General features: G+C 49.6%; 7 protein-coding genes across 7 annotated transcripts; 5 read left to right on the forward strand and 2 right to left on the reverse strand.

Annotated features, from left to right (window-relative positions):
• Positions 1–1,284: 1,284 nt before the first annotated feature.
• On the forward strand, positions 1,285–4,709 carry P170DRAFT_471584 (uncharacterized protein; the record flags this gene model as incomplete). Its single annotated transcript, XM_024852856.1, has 4 exons — positions 1,285–2,402; positions 3,843–4,392; positions 4,445–4,597; positions 4,659–4,709. 4 exons carry the CDS (start codon positions 1,285–1,287, stop codon positions 4,707–4,709), a joined length of 1,872 nt encoding a protein of 623 aa, XP_024706957.1.
• Positions 4,710–5,519: 810 nt separating this feature from the next.
• On the forward strand, positions 5,520–5,840 carry P170DRAFT_433535 (uncharacterized protein). The gene has a single exon (XM_024848515.1). It carries the CDS (start codon positions 5,525–5,527, stop codon positions 5,732–5,734), a length of 210 nt encoding a protein of 69 aa, XP_024706958.1. The 5' UTR covers positions 5,520–5,524; the 3' UTR covers positions 5,735–5,840.
• Positions 5,841–6,636: 796 nt separating this feature from the next.
• On the forward strand, positions 6,637–7,120 carry P170DRAFT_422647 (uncharacterized protein; the record flags this gene model as incomplete). Its single annotated transcript, XM_024847456.1, has 3 exons — positions 6,637–6,666; positions 6,719–6,785; positions 6,846–7,120. 3 exons carry the CDS (start codon positions 6,637–6,639, stop codon positions 7,118–7,120), a joined length of 372 nt encoding a protein of 123 aa, XP_024706959.1.
• A 653-nt stretch (positions 7,121–7,773) lies between these two features.
• On the reverse strand, positions 7,774–8,296 carry P170DRAFT_471587 (uncharacterized protein; the record flags this gene model as incomplete). Its single annotated transcript, XM_024852857.1, has 3 exons — positions 7,774–8,087; positions 8,145–8,211; positions 8,267–8,296. 3 exons carry the CDS (start codon positions 8,294–8,296, stop codon positions 7,774–7,776), a joined length of 411 nt encoding a protein of 136 aa, XP_024706960.1.
• Positions 8,297–9,026: 730 nt separating this feature from the next.
• On the forward strand, positions 9,027–11,467 carry P170DRAFT_433536 (uncharacterized protein). The gene has a single exon (XM_024848516.1). The coding sequence runs from the start codon at positions 9,084–9,086 to the stop codon at positions 11,370–11,372; it is 2,289 nt and encodes a 762-aa protein (XP_024706961.1). The 5' UTR covers positions 9,027–9,083; the 3' UTR covers positions 11,373–11,467.
• Positions 11,468–11,472: 5 nt separating this feature from the next.
• Positions 11,473–16,421, reverse strand: P170DRAFT_433537 (uncharacterized protein). The gene is made up of 3 exons (XM_024848517.1): positions 14,883–16,421; positions 14,681–14,835; positions 11,473–14,626 (listed from the first exon to the last, which is right to left on the reverse strand). Exons 1-3 carry the CDS (start codon positions 16,402–16,404, stop codon positions 11,522–11,524), a joined length of 4,782 nt encoding a protein of 1,593 aa, XP_024706962.1. The 5' UTR covers positions 16,405–16,421; the 3' UTR covers positions 11,473–11,521.
• Positions 16,422–19,823: 3,402 nt separating this feature from the next.
• Positions 19,824–21,230, forward strand: P170DRAFT_433538 (serine/threonine-protein kinase). The gene is made up of 3 exons (XM_024848518.1): positions 19,824–20,358; positions 20,414–20,573; positions 20,628–21,230. Exons 1-3 carry the CDS (start codon positions 19,855–19,857, stop codon positions 21,107–21,109), a joined length of 1,146 nt encoding a protein of 381 aa, XP_024706963.1. The 5' UTR covers positions 19,824–19,854; the 3' UTR covers positions 21,110–21,230.
• Positions 21,231–21,777: the final 547 nt, after the last annotated feature.

The following is a 21,777-nucleotide window of genomic DNA, read 5'->3' on the forward strand; positions in this document are numbered from 1 at the left end:
TACTTTTTTACGTGTTTCTGTGTCTTGCTTCAGCTATCTGATTCTAAGGCGAGAAAAACAATCAAAATAGATATCTAGTTTTTGAGGCTAAAACTCATTCCTTCACTGTCAGTCAACTCAATAATCTAGAACTCTACTCACAATTGTAAATCTTCATTTCCTGGAGTACGTGCCAGGCTTCTATAGGACTCCCCTCGATTCCATCTTCGGTAATACGCTAACCTAATTAGGACCAACCATGCCCTACGTTTTGTTCCCTCAGGATGCCATTGATTCCAAATTTCTATACAAAAAGTTCCAACTAGCACATTTTACACCTCGGTATCCTGTCGCACCCTTCGTCGCTGAACTAGTTTCTACCTTCCCATTATAGTTTGGCGCATCGATTGACCCACAGTGGGATCAATTGTAGATGCTCTTTCGCCGCCACGATGCTTAATGAATCGTCCACTTTTCTCGGTTGCCTCGAGTCTGCATCTTTCCGCTACCGTAGCATTACAGGTGATTAGATACTCAAAATGAAAAAGAGCATGGACGTTCGAGCATATGTGCTTATTACATCTTGGCTCGGGCTCTCCAATGCGGTCCTCGTCCACTCCAAAGTTATGACTTACGGTGACTATCAAACTATTGAGCAATTTGATTGCTAGGCTTAATTTCATTCAAGTAAATTTAATTGCTGTCATCATAGATTTGATTAGTTGGGGAGCAGCACTGCCAGGACTCCGAAATCTGTGATTTCCGGTGTTTCTACCAAGACAGCACGGCACTCTCCCGGAAATGGGTTTGACATGCCTATGTCTTCTTTGTTGTATTATGTATTTGGCTCCCAAAGAAGGGTCCTATAACAGATTTGAAGATACCTTTTCTCTGTGTAACCCCCCGATTATTCACGTTTATCCTGGGTCCATCCGGGTGAAGCTTCTTTGACTCGATGAGACGCTGTTCGCAATATCGGAACTAATCCAACTATTCACGCGATAGTCTTTGTGATGGTTGGTTGAGCTTCTCCAAGTAAATAACACAGAGACCAAATCCTATAATCCCCAGATTTTACTATAAATAGAGCCGCCAGGTACGCCTTTGCCGTTTCTTCTTCACCAACATCACTCACACCAAACACATCCTCGAATACTCATTCTCAACAGACTTCGAAAGAAAAAGCTTCAATCGTGCATACAATTGACTCTTTTCAACGTACAATTGATTTCACAAACCCCTGATTCTTAGAATTCCGCAGAAACTCCTTTCGGAAACACCAATCTTTCGAACTCTACTTACACAATGTCTACGATGAGCTCTCGTCCCATGTGCAACCAGGACTGCCCTGGCTGCTCCAACTGCCTTTCCGTGGCTCCTTCTAGCAGCGGCCGAAGAGGCTCCTACACCTACTACTCGCGAACTGAGACCTTCTTTGTGAGCAGTGGCTCCCCGAGCGAGATTGGGCCCACGCGCCGCAGCTCTCATGGGTCTGGTGATATGGATGATCTGCAGGACAGAATCAGCAACATGAGCATGGACAGCCCCTCCAAGATCAAGCCCCGTCGCAGGTCTACTGGTGCTAGCCGCGTTCTTGAGGATATTGGCGAGGACTCTGTCGTTAGGTGTGAGTCGCCGACCCAGCTCCTCCTTCCCGCTCCCGATGCCCCCCGCGATGGTCGCTCCACCATCTCTTCTTCTACTCATCGCTCCAACCGCTCGCGTCGCTCTAGCCGGGATATCGATCCCAACGACGACGATGATATGCGGACTGTCATTACTTTAAAGACTATCGCTCCCTCCGATAGCGTCAGCAACGTCGGGACCCGCGTCAGCAAGGCAACTCGCCGCAGCTCTCACCCTGAACGTGATCATGGCAGCTCCAAAGTTAGCACCCGGACCCGAGATGACGATGAAAGCACTATTCGCGGCCATCGTCCCAAAGACTCGTCGAGCCGGGTTAGCTCTTCTCGCCACGGAGACGATCGATCTCGCGTGGCCTCTAGCGTGGCTAACTCCCGCACCGGAGCGGCCAGCGAACTCACTAGCCGCGTTGGCTCTCGCGCTGGTATCAGTGAAATTGGTAGCAAGGCGAGCACCCGTCACAGAGACCAGGATGCATGCACTATGCTCTCTTCTCGCATTCAAGAGGTCGACGACAGTGTGGTGTCTCACCGTGCTCCCAGCATGACTCCCAGTCGCCGCGGATGTAGCAATGATTATGTTTCTGACGTCACTTCTCGCCGCGGGTCTCAGGACAACTATGCTCCCAGCAAATGCTCTCGCCGGGGCTCTCGCGAAGAATACTACGCTGGTAGCACGGCTTCCTCTCACCGTACTTCCTGCGATAAGTATGCCCCCAGTGCTACCTCCTCTCGCCACACTCGGGATGATCGTTCCTTCGTCACCTCGCATTCGAGAAGGTAAATTACTCTCCCAGTCATATTTTGAATCCTGGCTCACTGATTAGGTGGTGGCCACAATTTCGAAAGTAGTACCATTTCCTTCGGTCTATTCGTCTTTCAGAATGTTGCCACTTTCCTTTTCACGATCTTTCATCGGCCCGGTGTTTTGGAGTTTGATATTCTTTTCTCTTTTTCCATAACATCATAAAATAGGAAAAAAGGAGAAAAAGACAAAACCAAAGAAAACAATCCAAATGAAACCAGAGGCATGAAAAAATGCACTCAATTCTGAACCATAATCAATCTCCACATTTGTAGCAGTAATCAATATAGCATTATTAATTAGCTTAATCGTATATAGACGTTGAAGGACAGTAACCATTCATTAAAATGGAAATTCCAGATGTCGCTAGAACTAAAGCTGGTCTCAAACTCTACATCCTTGGCAGCACGAGATCGCTTTAACCCTAAGTTGCAGGCTGGCATAACAATCAGACTTTATCATCTGAGCACACCAACACTTCCACTTAAAGGCTTCTGGAGTACACTGAATATGCCAGGAGAATAATACCAAATCATCCGTCGGAAATACTTGCCTATATCACACACCCCGAGGCAAGGCGCCGTATCAGCCGCCACATTCCACGGCTGCCAATCAATTAGCGACGACACGTATTGCCGTGACACGGTCAGGGCAGCTGAAGACCATCAAATGTCGTGTGACGGTATTTTGATTGTAGAGATACAAACAATATATAAGCAGTATTGGGGATGTAAGAGAATGGTAGTGGTCTCCTTGTTCTTATCTTAGTCCTGTCACTCAAAATTCACGACATACACAATATCCGTTTCAATCTTGGGGAATGTAAGATTGCGGATTTTCAGCGTCATCGCGTAAGTCTATACCTGACATGAAATCATAAGGCATCTATGATTTACCGAGGAATTTTTGGCAGTCTGGAAAAATTGAGTATCATGACGAGCAGCTCAACGAACATCAAATCAGTGATTGGATTAAAGAATCAGTACGTCCGATTGTATCTGGTGGCTGCGAACACAGATTAACACTAACAACAAAGGCCAATCCAGCCTCTTCTCCAGGATTTGCAGGTCGAGCTAGATGGATGTAGGTACTTTATCTGACCAAATGACCACCCGACTTCTGCTCATGGAGATTGCAAAGCTTTCCTTGCACAATTCCAACGAACCTCGAAGCACACGGGGATTTCCTGTCGGCATCAGAGACACTAGAGCTTTCCATCAGTAGAGACACATTCTCGATACTCCCTCAACACTTTCCATTGTTTGATGGCTTGTTTGACGCATGGAAGTATCGATCTTCGGCGGGTTGTGTGATTCGAGATATTGACTATGATGAACATACAGGCAATATCTTCCCAGGCGTTTCCACGTTATCCTAACAGTCTGAGGCTTCATCATTTCCATTCGACTTTACAGCAGCTTCGCCTCGCTTATCGCCGTGCATCACGATTTTGCCAGTAGGAGCACTCTAGTCCTAGCTCTGAGAGTCAGTCCGCACGATCAGGACCTCTTTCAACAATTTCAGGAACGCCACTCGCGCTTAGTCGGTCACCCACTCTTTGTACTCACCCTTCTCTTCGAAATCAGTCTGAATGAGAACTTTCCGTACGTGCAAAAGATCCGTCGTGAGCTGAGTGCTATTGAGAAGGCAACAGGGCAGCACGGGTGGCTTGAGATTCCAGCGGTCGAAGCACTGGCTCATGACAGCGAGCTGTCTCGACTGGGACACGCAGCAGAGATTCATGTCTCGATTTTTCGTCGTCGTTTGGACTTCTTAGAATGCTATCTCGAGTCAATTCAGAAGACGCTTAAGGATCTAGAAGAACCAATCTCACGGTCTTCCAGCTTGGCTGTCGGTCTGAAGAATGAGCATGACCAGTGGCTTCAAAATATCGCGGTGCAGTTTAAATTGCGACAGGCTGATTTTACCTACTATCAGCGGCGAGTCGATAATCAAATCACTGCTGTACGCCGACATCGGATCCACAGAAAGTAAAAGACTTGCTAACTTCGACCAGATATACGGACTGCTATCGCAACGCGATAACATGCTCGGGGTCTCCGTTGCCGTCGAATCTAAGAAGATTTTAGAGGCGTCGAAGCGCGATGGCTCTGCCTTGAAATCACTCACTGTTCTTGCCACGCTGTTCTTCCCGGACACCTCTATCGCAGTGAGTATTCACGCATTTTCCCCTGAGATTTGGAAACCAGGACAAGTCTAAGTTGGAACAGACTCTTTTCACTCTCCCGCATTTCACCAGGACACCGTTGTGGGTCTACTAGATCGTCACTGTCCCATTGACTATCATTATTTTTGTGTCTTGGTCCAGCTGGACCTTCTATCGCCAGCGACTAATCACCCAGGAGACGACCCACCAGGAGATAAACCGCGACGTGGAGCTTGATCCCGAGATTGCATTCGTGTCATCGTCAAATTCTGCATCGCCGACTTTTCTTGTCTCCACCCTTCGGCAGATCAGGTCCCATACCAAAACGCTGCATCATTCGCGTGCTTTGTCTAGTGATGAGGTCAAAGAAGTGGATGCTGTAGAAAGGTCTAGCCCTTCATTGATGCAAACAGGAACGGTTGCATGATGGCACCAAACGGCTATCAAACGCATCAGCAATCCCAGGCCTTTTAAGAACAACATCGTAAGGACTTTCTTACTCCTTAGCCATCTTCCTACCACAATCCTCAAATTACAACCACGCTCACCACAAGCAGAATGGATCCCCTTAGGCTTTACAACGTCCAAACTTTCGACACAGCCACCTACACAAACGTCAAGGACGCCGAAGAATTCATCAAGAAAAAGAGACGCACCTTCCGAACACGAAATGCCGCCTCGCAATACATCGCCTTCACAGACATATCTCCTGCAGCATTCGAAGCAGAAAGATTTTGTGACGGCTTCTATCGGGTGCGCTACTTCGGCGAGCAAGAAGTCCTCATCCTCAAGCTCCAGACAGAAACTCTGACTGCGTTCGCCCGCGCGGTGGATAAAATGCTGGATGACACACACAGTTCCGAGGGACTCGACTATCGAATATTTCCTTTCAATATGGCGAGAATCTGGCCTCTAACTGGCGGAATTCAAATGGCAGCCGACGAGTCCTACGTTCTGGGCCCAGACGAAGGGGTAGAGATGGTTCGTCCGCTGTGGGCTGTTGAGACGGGGAATATCAACTCGCGAGAGCGGCTGCGCATGGATGCTCGGCTATGGCTGGGCTTTTCGGAGAGACACACTGCGTTGGCGGTCCTGGTCATGCTGGATAAATCAAATGAGGTGGTTGTCTATGAGGCATGACAGCGTTGTGGGCAGTGCAATCATTCTATCTCACTGTAGGAGTCTGGGTAGGCCTTTTGTGCGCAAATCGCTACCCTGGGATACAGTCATGAAGCCGAGCAAGCGGAAGATAACCCGGGCTTTGTTTTGAACTGGGAACGCTTGCTTTCTGATGTTCCAGAGGAGTTACTTGAGGCTGGTCCTTACCTACGGCTTGATGAGGTGGTGAAATTTCCTGGAGAAGTTCTTCGAAACCCGAACAACTTTTGGGAATGAGTTTGAACTGTCCTCGCAATTAAAAAGCAAGTCTCCGATTCCGCTTTTTTGCCAGTTTTCCCTAACTATTTAGAACGGGTAGAGGTCTTACCGGTTAGCACGACAATGTAAGATAGACGACTAACGTGCATACAGTATAAACCATAAATAGCATGTAGAATCTTGCGAGACTTTGTCTTCTTGTTATAACAAAGGGTTATCCAAGAGGCAGGACCTCAACGGGTTGAACAGCAGAGATGCTTTCCAGAAATGAGCAAAGAGCTTCCTCTCGAGGAAGAGTGGCCCAAAAGCTCGACAACAACATCGTGAAATATTAGACTACAACAAGGAAAGGTGGACTCCAAGATGGAGTCATAGCATTCACAGCGGTCTAAGGCTACGAAGCCATCTGGTGCCAGATAGTTTGGGCCAGTAACAGCTCACCACCCTCTCTTTTCTTCACTACCTTCTACATCTTCTTTCACCTCTCTCTTTACCCTCTCCTGTCCACTCACTGTACCCTCTACCACTCAATCCTCTTCTTACACTTGCTCATAAACTTTCTAATCTTCTACTTCCTTACCAAGTATCATCCTTCTCTTCCTACAATATTTCATCAGTCACAGACTCCCTAAGAACTCAAAAGTTTTCCTGAACCCACCGCCAAGATGAGATGGTCCCAAGAGAACGAACAGATCGTACAACTTCCCTCCCCAGAAACAAACGAACCTATACTAACCTCACCAACAGCTGTGGAGAACCATCTTCGAAACCCAGGATCTTTTCATTGATCTGGAAAAAGTGGCAAACGCTTGGCGTAAGTCTACTCACTGCCCTATCATCCGCAGCGCAATGCTAACAGACCCTCCTTTTCTAGCCGGTGATGAAAAGGACAAACCATCCGTCAAGGCCCTCTGCGAGCAGCTGTCTAAATATCGCAAAGCTTCCAATGGAACCAACACCGTCAAGTTGAGCATGGGTGGCGCTAAGCGCAAGGCCGCCGACTCTAATACCACCACCCCCCGCAAGAGGGCCACCCCCAAGAAGGCTACTCCCAAGAAGAAGGACAAGCAAGCTGAGCCTGTCCAGGATGAGGATACTTCTGTTAAGGAAGAGGCTGTCAAGGAGGAGAGCAAGGAGCAATTTGCTTAGATGTCGCTTGGATCTGGGGATGTTTCTCTCAGGATGATTTGAGAATGCGGTTGGGTTTGGTACCTGGGGATTGACAGGGGGAGGAGCTTTTATGGTGGGCAGTTGATATCCTGCAGGGGAATGAAGTTTGCTTCGTTGTAGTTAGCCGTTCTTCGGGAAGAGCACTGCGTATCGAATTTATGGGCTTTTCGGCTTTTCAGGCAGGCTTTGATGCTCCATTTTGTAGACGGTATTCTTTTCAACAGATGTTTCTGATGCACAAGGTATACTGTGCAAGAGCCTTTTGTTTTCAGTCGCCGCAGGAAAGTGCAGAACAGCCTTTATTTAATGGCTTACAAAATTCTTCCCAATCCATTTGATTCCCTCTACTTAGAGATTACTGGAGCAGAGATTGTCATTCAAGGGAAGGAAATCCTCAAAAGACTATGTTACGGATACTATATCTTGTTCAACAGTTCAGGTAAAAAGTCCATCGTATTCAATCTCCGCCTTACTAGCTACCAGGATGGACATGTACCTCCATTTTGATAGGAACAATAGAACACGAGCCTTCTCTCAAGGTCTTCTCAAAATCTCCAAATGTCTCCAACTGTCTTCTCTCCAAGAAGAAGTAACATCCAAAATGAGTTCGTAACCCCCAGATCAACCCAAACTTAAGCCTGATCCCTATCACCTGCAATCTCAGTCTCCTTGGCAGTCTTTTTAGTAGCCCGTCTCTTCCGAGGGGTCGCAGCCTCGCCAGAAGCGCCACGCTTGGTGGGAGTGACAGGAGTCATGGCACCGTCATCGCAAACATCGTTGTCACCGGCCTCATCACCACCAGCAGACTTATTGGCGCTGGACTTTCTGCGAGGGGTCGAAGGAGCAGACCTCGAAGACATTCCGAAGGTCACGCTTCCCTGTCCCTTGCCGCGGTACTTAGAGAGGTGCTCCTTGAGGGCTTTGGGGGTGGGCTTGACGTCTCCAGCTGTAGATTTGGTTGATCAGGAAAGTTGCAGAGAGCAGGATAGATGTTGGGACTTACGCCAGGCGCTGGAGATCTTGTCGAAGTCGATGTGCATGTTCTGGGTTTCGAACATGACTTTCAAGAGCTGGTTTATTAGGTTAGAACTGTGTGCTTCGTAATGGTGGGGTAGGGCGGTATACAAGGTGCTCATTTTCCTGAGTCCACTTCATCTTTTCCAAGAACCCAGAATGTCGACTGGTGAGCTTTTCGTTTGGCCTGGGAGTAAGGGAAGTGGATGATACTGGTAGAAATAGCTGATGTGAAGCACAGAGCAGTCAGCTGGATGCAATGTGCATGGAAGAGGAGAGACTGATGCTCATAGGTATGGGTAATGAGAGAGGGGAGAGAGAGAGAGGAGAGAGAAACAAGGCCACAGGGTGGAATTGGTACTTTTCTCATTCACTCAGCAACCGCGGAACCTCTTGTCAACAGACCAAATTCTTTGGTTGATTAGTCGTCAGATTTTGCTGCTATGTCACGCTTCCACCCTGAAAAATGTTGTTTGTCCAGATGTTGGTAAAAAAAAACTGACTCTTGTGCCTTGATTGAATCTTTGGGCTATTTCATGTGAGATAGAGCAGCTTGAAATCAATATCTTTGAGGAAGAACTGCTTCACGTTTGGTTTGAAATTCAAAGGCAATGCTTTGTGCATGAATAGTATTGATGATGCTTAGCATTAAAATCTCAGAACTCCACAGAGTATAATGACTCTCTTAAACCGATGCTCTGGACGAACTGTTTACCAAAAAACACCATAGTAGTGGGAATAGAATGTATCCATACTGATGCCTCAGGCTTCAATGGTATCTTATCTTATCTTATCGGTCAGGTGACTGCGGAGGATCGACAGAGTTCCGGCTGCCTTTGCAGCCCATTGGCCAATTCTCTCCTGTCAACCACTTCATCCTCCACTCTCTATACTTTTCTATCATGATTCCTGCGGTTTAGGCTTCGTCATGCCATCCGACATCCGCCGGAAACCTATTCCGGCTGCAGTCCCTTACGATGACTTGGGCGTTACGCGTGGGGTGACGTCCGTCCCCACTCCACCCCCTAATTATCACCTCCACGCGTCACCAGCCCCGTCTGCACGAACTCTCCATCGATACCCCAGCCAGCCTGACTTCCGTGCGCCCTCTCCTGCGAGAAACCTTCCCCCTTCTTTGATGCCTGCCCGGCCGAATCAGGCCCCACCGAGATACCCTAGCAATTCCGACATTTATGCGCCGAATGAACGAAACCTACGGCCACCGTTGACGCCTAGCGATAGCTCGCAAACGCTGCCGAGATATCCTAGTCCCGACCTTCGCTCTCCAAGCCCTTCCTATACTTCATATCGGCCATCGACATCAAGCGGTCCGTCTCAACCACCTCCCCAATACCCAACCGAACCGGTCCTCCGCTCGTCCAAGTCCTCCAACAACCTCCGACCACCATTAACCTCCACCGTCTCCGCCCAAACCCTCCCCCGATATCCCAGCAATCCCGACCTTCTCACACCCAATCCCTCAAACCCACCCCCTCGCGCTGCTACAGATGTCCTCCCAACAACTACCCCCCCTCCCCCGGCCCCATCCGCGTCTTCCGAGCCTTCCGCCGTGCAAAAAGCCTACGGCGAAGCGCGCCACTTCCTCGGCGGCCTCATCGCCCACCCCACCGAATCCACAAAACACTATACCATCCTGCGCCACTCCCACGGCGTCGTCTTCTACCGCGGCAGCACCACCTCCGTCACCCTCTCCATCTTCTCCGACGCCCCCCTCCCCGCCGACCGAACCCTCTGGCTCCAAAGCAAAGGCTGGTCCGGCAAGACCGGCATGCGCACGAAGGCCCTCCTCCGTCTCAACGACGACTGGATCAACGTGACGCCGTCCCTAGCCCTGCACGCAGACCAGGTCCCACCTGCCGACGAACGCGCCTGGCAGCGCGACATCGAGAAGTTCCGGCGCAAGAACACCAGCAATAAGACCCGTGCGCATGTCCTTCGCGAAACCGTCGTCGCGCGTATCCCCGCCGACGCAGGCGACGGGTACTTCCAGCTTGTGCTCTGCGGGCCCAAGAAGAAGGTCCTATGCGGGAGTCCGGTCTTCCGTGTCCTTTCGACCTCGCTCAGCCCGAGCTCCGTCCGCGGCGCGAGTCTCAGCACCTTGCCGCTCGAAATGGGCGCCATGGTCCTCGGCTTGTATGCCCAGGCCACGGCGAACAGAGTCATCGGGCCTGCTGCGGCGGTGGTGCAATCAAAAGTCGACCGCTACTCGCCCAGCACGGTAAAGAAATTCGCCGCCGAGAAGGCCATCACCGTCAGCGGTGTCGGCAATCACGTCGCGGGCATGATCAAGGCCGCACCGGAAACAACAGCCTACGGCCAGGGCCAGGGCCAGGGGCAGTTCCAAACTACAGAGTCCCTTGATCTAGGCCCGCAGCCGCCTTTCCCGATGGACTTTAAGGCGCGCGGGACTCCGTCGCAGGCAGTAGCGGAGTCAGACGATCTGCGCTTCACCCTGGCGAAAGTCCCTGATTCCATCACGGATCAGTTACATGGTGTTTTCTTCGGCTGGGCTCGCTTCCTTGATGCGAATCCGCAGAGCCAACGACCTCAATATTGGATACAAGCTATCATCTCCGTGGCGTCCATGGACCCGTCACTACAAACCCGCGTCAATATGTCCCAGACCATGCGCAGGACTGTATCCCTGCGTCTATTAGACGCCGATGACGCCTCCCTTCCCCCGTCTCCTCTTCCTCAAACATACCCTCACCCACAATCATCACCACAACCACCGATCTGGGATGAGAAACAACCTCTCCCGCCCCCATCACCTCAACAGCCCAAACCAACCGCATCACCAGCACCAGTCCCAACCCAATGCAAACTCCAAATCCGCATCATGGGCTTCCTTCGCCCCACCCTCCCCCCTCCAACAGCCAGCACAGAACGAGACCTCCTCGTCGCGCGAGAACAAGCAGCCGAGACGGCGCTGCTAGCAGACGCCTGCGACGCGACGTATGCGCAGAGCGCGCTGGACCATCCGGCGTGGGGAGCGGAGCAGGTTGGTGCGAAGGGCGCCGGGGAAGGGGCGAATGGGACGTGGATGGAGAAGACGAGAGAGGGGTATCAGAGTGCGTTGTCGAGGGGGCAGCGCATGGTCGAGAATGTGCCTTTGCATTGGATTGGGGTGAGGTCGACGGCGGCGGAGATTAGGGATCGGCAGGTTGGAGCGAGTGGGTTTTTTATTGTTCGCTAGGGAGAGTGTTATCTGGGTGGTTTATGGGGTTGTTGGACTGTATTATAGGTGGGTTAGAGTATATATGGAGACGTGTATAGTATAGTATAGTATCTGAGGATGATAAGTAATGCTTAATATACTAGATCCACTTGTCCAAGGCTGTGTCTTCATCCCGTAACAACCCATGCCATTCGACTGATATATTCATTCGAACTCTCCTTCCACGTCGTCAACAGGATCACCAGATCCTCGTTCGCCAGAATGTCAGCCCTCTTTACCTTCGACAGCAACTTCGCCGCAATCTTCACCGTCAAACAAGTTGCCGTATCCGTGGTGTTTATATCCAACCCACTTCCCAGCTTCAACACCAGAGGGATGGTCAGATCGGTATCAACTGTGCCCATCATGACTTCGATGTGATGAGAATCCAATACTGTCATTGGATCAGTGCATTTCCCAATTAATTCGACCAGTGCATCCGCAAACGAGCTCAATGGGTCCTCAACGAGGGGGTTGAAGTCTGGGGCCGGGAGGAGCTTTGCCTGCAGTTGTATAGGAGATGGAAGTTTTGCGCTAATAGCGTTGCCTTTGTTCTCGCGCCTCAATGTCTCAATATCATCCACTATATCCTGCATCAGAGTCTTGAAGAGGTTGTGTCGATCCACTGAGTTCCCCGGGGCGTCGCGAGGTCCGCGCAGCGCTGTCAAGCCGTTCACAAGCACGGAATGGGCCGCAATGCGTTCGTGGGAAAGATTATAATGCTTCATTGGACTGCGTGCCACGATTCCGGCGCGATGTCGATATTCCGGGCATATGATTTCGTCGGTGATTCCTGTGTTTTGTGGTAGGGTGGACTGCAAGTCTCGCGAGAGAAGGACCTGCAGAGAATGGAACGGGTTGACTCTGCGGTGAGAATCCAACACTTCATTCCAGTGCTGAAGGGCTGCCGTGCTTTCTAGGGAACTGGCTTTGGGGGAGGTGGTGAGATGGGAGTTGATTATTTCAAATGAAGCGTTGGCAGTGTATGTTACGGCGAAGAAACAGTCGTGGACAAGGAAGGACGCGGGTAAATAGTCGTGCCAAATATTGAGCACAAAATTAACAGTGTCAGGGACAAAAGGGCCAAAGTCAATATCGAAGTCTTCAGGGGCCAGGTCAAAGTGGCGCAGGAAACTCTTCATCCAGCGGTTGTGGTGCTTGATGGATTCGTCAACCATCGGTAGCAGGATGTCTTGGGCGTACCGCCCGCGATCGCTTTCATGGATTTTGTGGAAAGCAGCGAGCGTGAAAAGCTCGATGGTATGCTGCGAACAGAAATCGGAGACATCGGGAAGCCTGCCTTCCTGCTCAGCAATTGTCCACTTAGATATCTGGTCCGTTCTATTGGGTCCAACAGCCGAAAGCGTTAGCTCGCGGAGAAACGAATATAGATTGTCGGCCTGGACTGAATCACGTTCAAGAAGAAACAGTATTGCTGAGACCACCTCGGCCCGGACGTCAGTATGTGAGGAGGCTTCGTAGATGGATTGCAAGATGGACAGGCTGTTTCTAGTGGGGATGAACTCGGCCGCTGCGACCAGTTGAACCACCATCTTGACCGTTGTGACTTTGACGAATTCAGATGGACTACGCAGTCGTTCACATACAAAGTCTGCCAGCGACTGCATGAGTAACACTGCATGCTGGGGATCAAGAGCTTTACCCAAGTCGGACACTCTCAGATGTCGATGATATGCCGAATCGTCAGGGAAATCTTTGATGATATGCAAGACAAAGTCCATGCCCAACTGCGGCTGGTCCATCGAGGGGAACAACTTGATCAACTTCACAATGCATTGGAAGAGCATTGAATATTTGGAAGCAGGGGCCTGTGGTAGGCTATCAAGCAACGAAGTTATCAGATGGCGTAGTGCCTGTGCAGGCACAAACTTGATCCCTTTTTTGATGGCCTGGGTTGCCTGAATAATCGAGTTATGCGTTCCTTTCTTTGTCAAGGAGACAAAACGACTGTCTAGAACAATAGGCGGCCATCGTGCAGCTTCTGAGGTTGGAAAGGCCTCAGATAGGAGTGGTTTATTAGTCAGGGTTCCGAGGAAAAGCAAGGCCGAAAGGACAAGCGTATCGCACTCTTTCAATGACATATTCTGAAGCAACTGTTCATCAGACATCCAAATTTGTGCAGGGCCACGAATTCGCTTCATTTGCTCTGTTACCACATCGGTTAATGGAACTTCACCTTTCATGCGGCAGTGAAGAACCGTAAGGGGAGTGGCTATCTCATCCTTTCCAGCATGACCGCAGGGATCCCATTTCACCGCGTCAGCTCCCGAGGTAGAATCTGGGTAGTGCCAATCTGGGATTGAAGTGGGGTTGATGATCCAGGCGACCTTCCGCAAGTTCCATTCTTTAGCCTTCCTGGCAAGCCATTGTCGAAACATGCTCAAGTGATCTGGGTACGGCTCCAGAATTGTGGCATAGTACTTCCAAACACGTAACACTCGCTCAGCCTGGAGCTTGCGACTGCAACGGGAGATATACGAGAATATGACTTTGCCCAGTTCATCCACTGCCGTATCATCTTCGAGTTGGGATTTCGACACAGGAGTCATCAAGACATCAACTGAACCAAAGAGGACAGCATGAACTCTGGTTGCAGTATATGGTGTCGCATCTGGTTTCTCAAGGACAAGCGGTATCAGATATGAAGGTATAAGATGCCGTACAGTCAGTCCCTCTGGAAATCCGACATGTTTATTGTGATTATCTCTCTCTTGCGTGCGCTTAGCCTTCCAATACTCGTCATGGCGCCGGGTTAGGTGGTCCATAAAGGATAAAAAGACCTGCGAATTGAATTGGTCAACTCCCAACGCCGACATCACAACACCATGTTCTTTCCACCAGCTCAATTCGATTCCGATATGGTCGTAGCGCAGGATAACATCTATCAGTGGGTTTAATAACAGTGCGACGAGGTCAGCTTGGCTTGCAATCCCTTTGCTTTGAGACTGGCGCAATGCTCTCATTCGGCTTTCCACAATTTTGCCAATGAAGGGCATTAAATCTCGGGAAGTGCCTGCTCTGTACGATGGCTCTTTCGATGCTTTCGTTAGTACTCTAAGTACATTCATTAAGATGCTGTCTGCGTGTTCTCTTTGCTCTTGTAACGCATGCAATGTCCTCGGTCTACCTAAAAACCGGGATTCATCACATCCTAGGAGCAAAGGCAACTCATCGCTGGATACGTAGGTCTCCACTAATCCGGGGAACACAGCCTAAAAGGTTTAGTGGTCCAAATTGTTGATAAAAGTAAGTATATGAAGACTTACGCTATCCCGCACAAATCGTGCTGACCATTGTATAACCTCACTTATCAGCTCCAATGATCTGCTCACTAGCGCGGTTTCTAAGGCTTGCTTCCCCCAGTATAGTCGGTTTTTAGGATCTTTCTCTTTTTCTGCTCTCTTTCTCATCTCGGAAATCCCTATTTTTGTTAGACGCAGTTGATATCGAATTTTGAGATTGACATACCGGCTTTGGTCGTTGGGAAATGGTGGTCCGTTGTCGCCACGTCGGCCTCACATCGAGCCTTCAGCTGGCATTGAGCAGGCCATGACAAGATGCTATCCGGCCCATCAAGTACAGGTACATACTCAGTACAGCCGTGAATCAGGAACATCCTGTCGAAAAGCCGTCTGATGTCGGCGGCAGGCAGGAGCTCCATTATGCTGTAGGGCCAAATCGCAAGAAGTTTCTTTTCCTTTCCTGTTGGAGGGAGGTCCAAGTCGATCTCAATATCTTTTGAATGGCGGCAGACTAGCTTGAGGAACGGGAATCGAGCTTCCGCTGCGATGTCTTCCAGTATGTCTTGTATTGTCTCAAACGATGATTCGCCGTCGCTTTGCGATATCTCTATTGAGCACCGTTGTAAAACGTCTATCAACAAACCTTCCAGACGGTCTTTATCGTCCGTCGAGGGCCGAGATGGATGCTTCGGGTGAGGTAGAGTCTCCAAAGGCGAATTTGTCTCAGTCGCGGTACCAAAACCGGCAATCGACCAGCAACGGATCAACTCGGTGACAAGTAGCTCGGTAAGTTCTTCGTCGCTGTGGATCGCGACGAGTGGAAGCGTTTTTTCAAACAATATATATATTTCTTGAAAGTAAGCTTTTTGTCGGCAAATATGACGGAGTGCGTCGTGAATATATGGCTTTATCGACGATAATTCCAGCTTCTTCGGGTCCTTCTCAGCCATCGTGTGGAGCAAGTCCAGAATAAAACGAATACCCGGCAGTGAGGGCGCAGAGTCAGGTTTATAATAGACAGGCGTGTATGGTGTCAAAGACCAGATCATTGCCCGCATACAGTACTTGGTTGCATCCTTCTGTGCAGAATGAGACACGGTGACTTGACCCGTAGCTATTCGTCGCAACAACGCAGGATGGCGCAGAGAAATTCTGTCAAATAGACGATGGTTTAGCCGCCCTTCTGGAAGAGATGACAAAGCATTCTCCACGAAGGGCGACGTGCACAACGGCAAGAGAGTGTCCAGGTAGTGCCCTATGGATCGGGACGACTTGTCATCATGAAGAAGATGGACGAGCTGCTCAATGTGGGCTGGCAAATCTTCGTCTGGGCGACGTATGCTTTGCGCGATAGCATCTAATAAGCTCCTTATCTCTATGATAGAAAGGTCTTGCACAATATCTCTAATTCCTTCCACATTGCCCAGGACGTTCCATCCCCGCGTTTTCCAGCTAGCGCTCCGCGAAATGCGAGCTAGCTGCTGGATGCCGATCGCGCGGATGTAGTGCGAGACTGGATCGCGTAAGGTCGTAGATAGAATGTGCGGACAGTGCTTCAGTGCAATAGGCAGCCATATCTTATAGACAGTCGGTGGCAGAGCTTCGGCGTGGATCAGGTCCAGCAAGCGGGCGTTGGTTGTATTTACATGTTCGATAGACGGTTGGATGCCGATCAAATCGATGAAGTGCTCCGAGAGCGAAGGATAGCTCAATCGAAGAATAACATTGGGATGGAGGGATTGATCCATGCTCATTTGACGTGTTTTCAAGGAAGTTGCAAGCGAAGCGATGGAGTCGGGGTTGTTTAGGCTTAAAAGACGGTTGCACTGCCCCGTGACTAACGATGGATCGGCGTCCGGTGGATCTTCTTTCTGGCCCGCGGCTCAGCCTTGTCGATATCCTGCCCATTCATTTGACTCATACAGTGCTAAATAGAAATAAACTTGTTTTGGAGCAGCAAATTTTTGATATTTTTTCAATGCTGTTTACTAGGGTGCCAACAAACTCGCAGTTGGACCGATACTGTCCAGCCTTGCGGCATAATGATAACGCCAGTGCTATATGAAAGCATTAGCGCCACGCTAAGGATTGAGTCATGGGCCTCAAAAGAGGAGTGTCTTCCTGAGAAGCGCACTGTGATTGAGAGGATACCTGTAATTTCTATCGCTGATCTTTTAGGGGTACCTTTCACGTTTCGGTTGTGGCCACAATCCCGGATACTAAATGCGAGATGGGAAAGCCTGGTTGAACGCATGGTACTACAGCTCATGTATCTACGTGCCCTAAGTTTCTTAATGCATGATGTAAGATTACACTGTCTGTACGAAATTAGGTATCTTTCTGAACCCCTCGTTCATTTTTCAGCCCATCTCAGCTCCTCTAAGCCTCGTATTTCCCACGCACAATGAGCGACCCTCTGAGTATCACCGCCAGCATTATCGCTGTACTGCAGCTGGCAGCTAAGGCAACTGACTATCTGAGAGGCGTGAAGTCCGGCGCCGCGGATCGAGTCAAACTTCGAGATGAGCTGCGAGGCACCAGCCACCTGCTGGAGATGCTCAGAGACCGCATCGAAGATGCCGAAGACGCAGTAGAAAAGCCTTTGTCCATCAAATCCCTTGCTGGTCCAGGTAATCCCCTCGCCACTTTTCAGCATATGTTAGAGGACATCGTCGCACAGCTCAGTCCACAATCTAAGCTGCGTCAAAAGTCGTTGCCTCTGACATGGCCCTTCACAAAGAAGGACGTTTCGGAGAAGCTTGCTTGCTTGGAACGTCTGAAGAGCCATCTGAGTCTTGTCATGCAGAACGATCTTATGTATGGTCTCTTTCTCCATATCTTTCCCCGGCTTATTTGAATGCTTTAGTGAGTACTAACCGCATGGATTAAGGCGGGTGACGCAGTCATCACACAAGATAATAATGGATATGGACCAAAAGATTGATCACACACACTCAAGAGATCAGGAGAACCAGAACCATAGAATTCTTCTCTGGTTTGGCGCTCTTCCATTCCGGGAGCAACATGTTGCGATCCTAGAAAGTGTGCAGGCCGGAACCGGTATCTGGTTCATCAAGCATGAGACACTTCAGAATTGGCTACTGGGCAATATCAGCATGGTCTGGTGTCCAGGCCTGCGTAAGTTTCTTGATCACTGCGTTCTATCTATGCTAAGTGTTGTTTATTAGCTGGCGCTGGCAAAACACGACTAATGTCAGCTTTCACCCATGCGTCTCAGAATTTGGAATTATAGCTAATTCATGACTAGGTCAATCGTGGTTGACACTCTTGAGCATGAATCGGTCTCGAAGAACACTCTTCACACGCACATCTACTGTAATTACGGTCGCCGAAAAGAGCAGACCCCTGCTGCCCTTCTTTCAAGTCTACTTATACAGGCGCTCCAACACTCGAAAAGCGACACAATTCCATCTGAAGTATTGTCACTATACAATGCGCACAGGAAATATGGCACGCGCCCCACATCGAAAGAGCTCGTGGATCTACTAGCCAAAGTGACATCGACATATGAGACACTCTTTGTCGTGATTGATGCTCTGGACGAATGTTCCGAGTCCGAGGAAGAGGCTCTCCGGGCTCTCTCAATCATTCGTTCTGTTGGGTCGAACGTTAAGATTTTATGTAGCTCGCGCTTCTCCACTACTTTCGATGGGTATTTTTCTTCGGCTGAGAAAGTAGAGATATTTGCTCGGGACGAGGACATCACAATGTTCTTAAACTCGGAGATAAGTCAACAGCCCAGGCTATCGAAACACGTTCGACTTGAGCCAGACTTGAGAAAGGAGATCATTTCTTCTATCACCGAGGAATGTCACGGAATGTATGGAACTGGCGCTACATTGAGAAACTATCCCGACTGATATGTGATCAACAGGTTTCTCCTCGCCAAACTGCACCTCGAGTCTCTTTCCACCAAGATTAATCGGAAGGCAGTGCGGTCGGCCTTGAGTACCCTGCCAACAACTTTAGATGACACCTACGCGGAAGCCCTTCAACGAATTCATGACCAGCCTGCTGATACCGTGGAGCTGGCAGAGACAGTACTGCTCTGGGTTATATGTGCTCATGAGAACCTGACAGTCATGCAGCTACAACATATGTACGCCACGCAAGAGCTAGCGATAGACATGGCTCTCGGAGATGATGATCTGCCCGATGAAGAAATTTTGACTGGGGCTTGCGGAGGCCTCATCACCGTTGATAGCGAGTCGCAAACCATTCACGTCATCCATTACACTGTCCAACAATACTTCGAACGGTGCCTTGGTCAGAAACTGATGGCTGCTAGGATGAGCCTCACTAAAGTTAGCTTGGCGTATCTGACGCTCCCAAACTTTTCATCCGGATTCTGTACAAACGATGCGGCGATGACACAGCGTCTGGTAGAGTATCCTCTCCTTGGCTATGCTGCCAAACATTGGGGCTCAGATATGAGCCTCCTTGATGCGAATGAGCTTTTTCCTGACCTTGAACGTCTTTTGTCTAATCCAACGGTGATTGAAATGACCAGTCAAGTGTGGAGTCTTTCCATTGCTAGTTATCCCAACTGGAGCCAGGAATTCCCGCGCAAGTCCCCGGCTCTCGTCCTTGCCGCAGCTTTTGATCTTCCGATAATACTTCGACAGATGATTGCAAACGGCCACGACATTGAAGGCAGAGGGTCCGATAGACAGACCGCCCTCATCCGGGCTGCTGCATTTGGACATGCGGAGAATGTACGGGTTCTTCTTCAACTAGGGGCTGCAGTTAATGCCAAGGACTACGCGGATGAAACAGCCTTGCAAAGGGCCGCCCGAAACGGGCATGCAGGCGTTATCCGTGTGCTACTAGATGAAGGCGCCGATGTGAACAGCAAAGCATCCAGCAACTGGACTCCATTGATGTCTGCTGTATCCAGCGGGAATATCGACTCCGTTCGCATGATTGTTGAAGCTGGGGCAGATTTGACGGTGGAGACAGAATCGGGGGACGCGGCTTCCAGTATGGCTGTGAGAAGCGGACAAAAATCTATCATGGCCCTTCTCGCCGATCATGGTGCTACTCTGCCTCGCGGACTGGTGGGGCGTCGTGCCTTCATCATTGCCTCCGAGAGAGGATTACAACACTTGGTGCGACGTCTGGATGTTAATTATGATGAAGTTGCCGGGAAGCCCTTACAACGACAGTCGTCTCGGAATATGAGCGGGCTAGCTGAGATTATCCAAGAAACACCGTCGGAAGGTCCATCTGATTCTCAAGTCAAAGCTCAAACAAGTAACGAAATCTCTTTTGCAGAGGTTATGGAGCAATATGATATCAAGACCAACTTTCATCAGCAATACCGGGTAATTCAACAACTCGGTAAGGGTCATTTTGCCACTGTGTACCTCTGTGCCAACAGGGTGACAGATGTGGCATGTGCTGTCAAAACATTCAAGACTCTCAAGTCCCTCGCATCATCGGGTTTCAATGATCCCTTAATTCATGAGATTCAATTGCTACGGGAGCTTCGAAATTACTACCATCCAAATCTCATGAGGATGATTAATGTTTTCGCAGACTTCGAAAAGAATAACATCTCCCTCGTCTTCAATCTCGCAGAAGAAGGGGAGCTCTTTAACTGGATTGTCAGCAAACAAAAGCTCACTGAGAATGAAACACGGAGAGTATTTCGTCAGTTAATATCTGCTATCCAATTTCTGGTGAGCCTTCTCCCTCGATCCTGGCCCACATCGAGTGAAAGCTGATACAAAATAGCACGGCCGTGGATGGGTCCACCGAGACATCAAACCCGAGAATATCCTTGTTCTGGACAAGAGCCTTACAATCCAATTAGGTGACTTTGGGGTAGCAAAACAGATTCGCACGGAGCCGAGTCTCGATGAACTTACAACTACTCTATGTGGAACTCCAAGCTGTATATATTCCTCATCCCTTGGCATATACTGATGCAGTTATTAACTTTATTCAGACGTGGCCCCGGAGATCCTTCAGGAGACAGTCAGACGTCGATATGGGTTTGGAGTCGATGTATGGTCTTGCGGGGTTGTTTTGTACATCTGCCTGTGTGGCTTTCCTCCCTTTTCCGACGAACTTTACTCCCGGGAAAGCCCCTATACCCTCGCCCAGCAGATCAGGATGGGTAGATTCGACTATCCATCACCTTATTGGGACGATATTCCTGATTCTGCTTTGGATCTCATTGGCAAAATGCTCACTGTGGATGCTTCCAAGCGCATTTCGCCCTCCAAGTGCCTCTGTCACCCATGGATGTGCGATACGCCCTGGCCAGCCCCAGAGATACCAGCCGACGCTGAAAAGGCCCTCAGTTTGCGTGATCAAGCAACCAATCTTGATACGCCCTGGCCAGCCCCAGAAATACCAGCCGACGTTCAAAAGGCCCTCACTTTGCGTGGTCGTGCAGCCAATCTTGGTGCGGAATTACCATGTTGATACAGCGGATGATAGGGTGGATGGCATAAAGCAGCCTCTTGATAGCGGCGTGGGAGAGACGCCTTTGGACCGAGTTGAATGAAGGTTGTTGCCTCTGGGATTTGACAAGGCAACGGGGAGTGCAAGATCATAAAAATCTGATGGAATATCTTTGTCGATGTCCTTCCAAGAACCAGTCTAATAACGTAGTCGGCAGAACCCAATCCGCGAATAGCCGACGATTTCCGCGATGGCAATGGAGTGTATTCCAAGAATCCAATCATCTCCAATTGAGCCTACGCAGCTAACGCGGTCTAACTGGGTCAGGCACCGTGTTGAAAGCGACGAAAAATCCGGGGAAATAAAAACATTACCTAAGAGAACGAATAAAGTGGAGAATCCGAGAATCTGGAGAAATCTAAAAACGTGGGACCATGCCAGGTCGCAACATGACACCATGGATCAATCAATAGTGGCATTCCTTTCATCTGTATTCCGTCTTCTTGATTCATGGCAATGTCGCGATCAATGCACCGGATGCAGGCCGGAAGTAAGTCCCGGTCAGGCCATATCATATCATATCATAATACCTCCCAAGAAGTATACTTACCCCTTGCATGGGATGCTTCTATGGCCATCGTCTTATCTGCAATTCGAGACTCGCTTGCGATAAGCTGGCTCCGGACCGG

Source organism: Aspergillus steynii (assembly GCF_002849105.1).
Source record: "Aspergillus steynii IBT 23096 chromosome Unknown P170scaffold_2, whole genome shotgun sequence".
Classification (NCBI taxonomy): domain Eukaryota; kingdom Fungi; phylum Ascomycota; class Eurotiomycetes; order Eurotiales; family Aspergillaceae; genus Aspergillus; species Aspergillus steynii.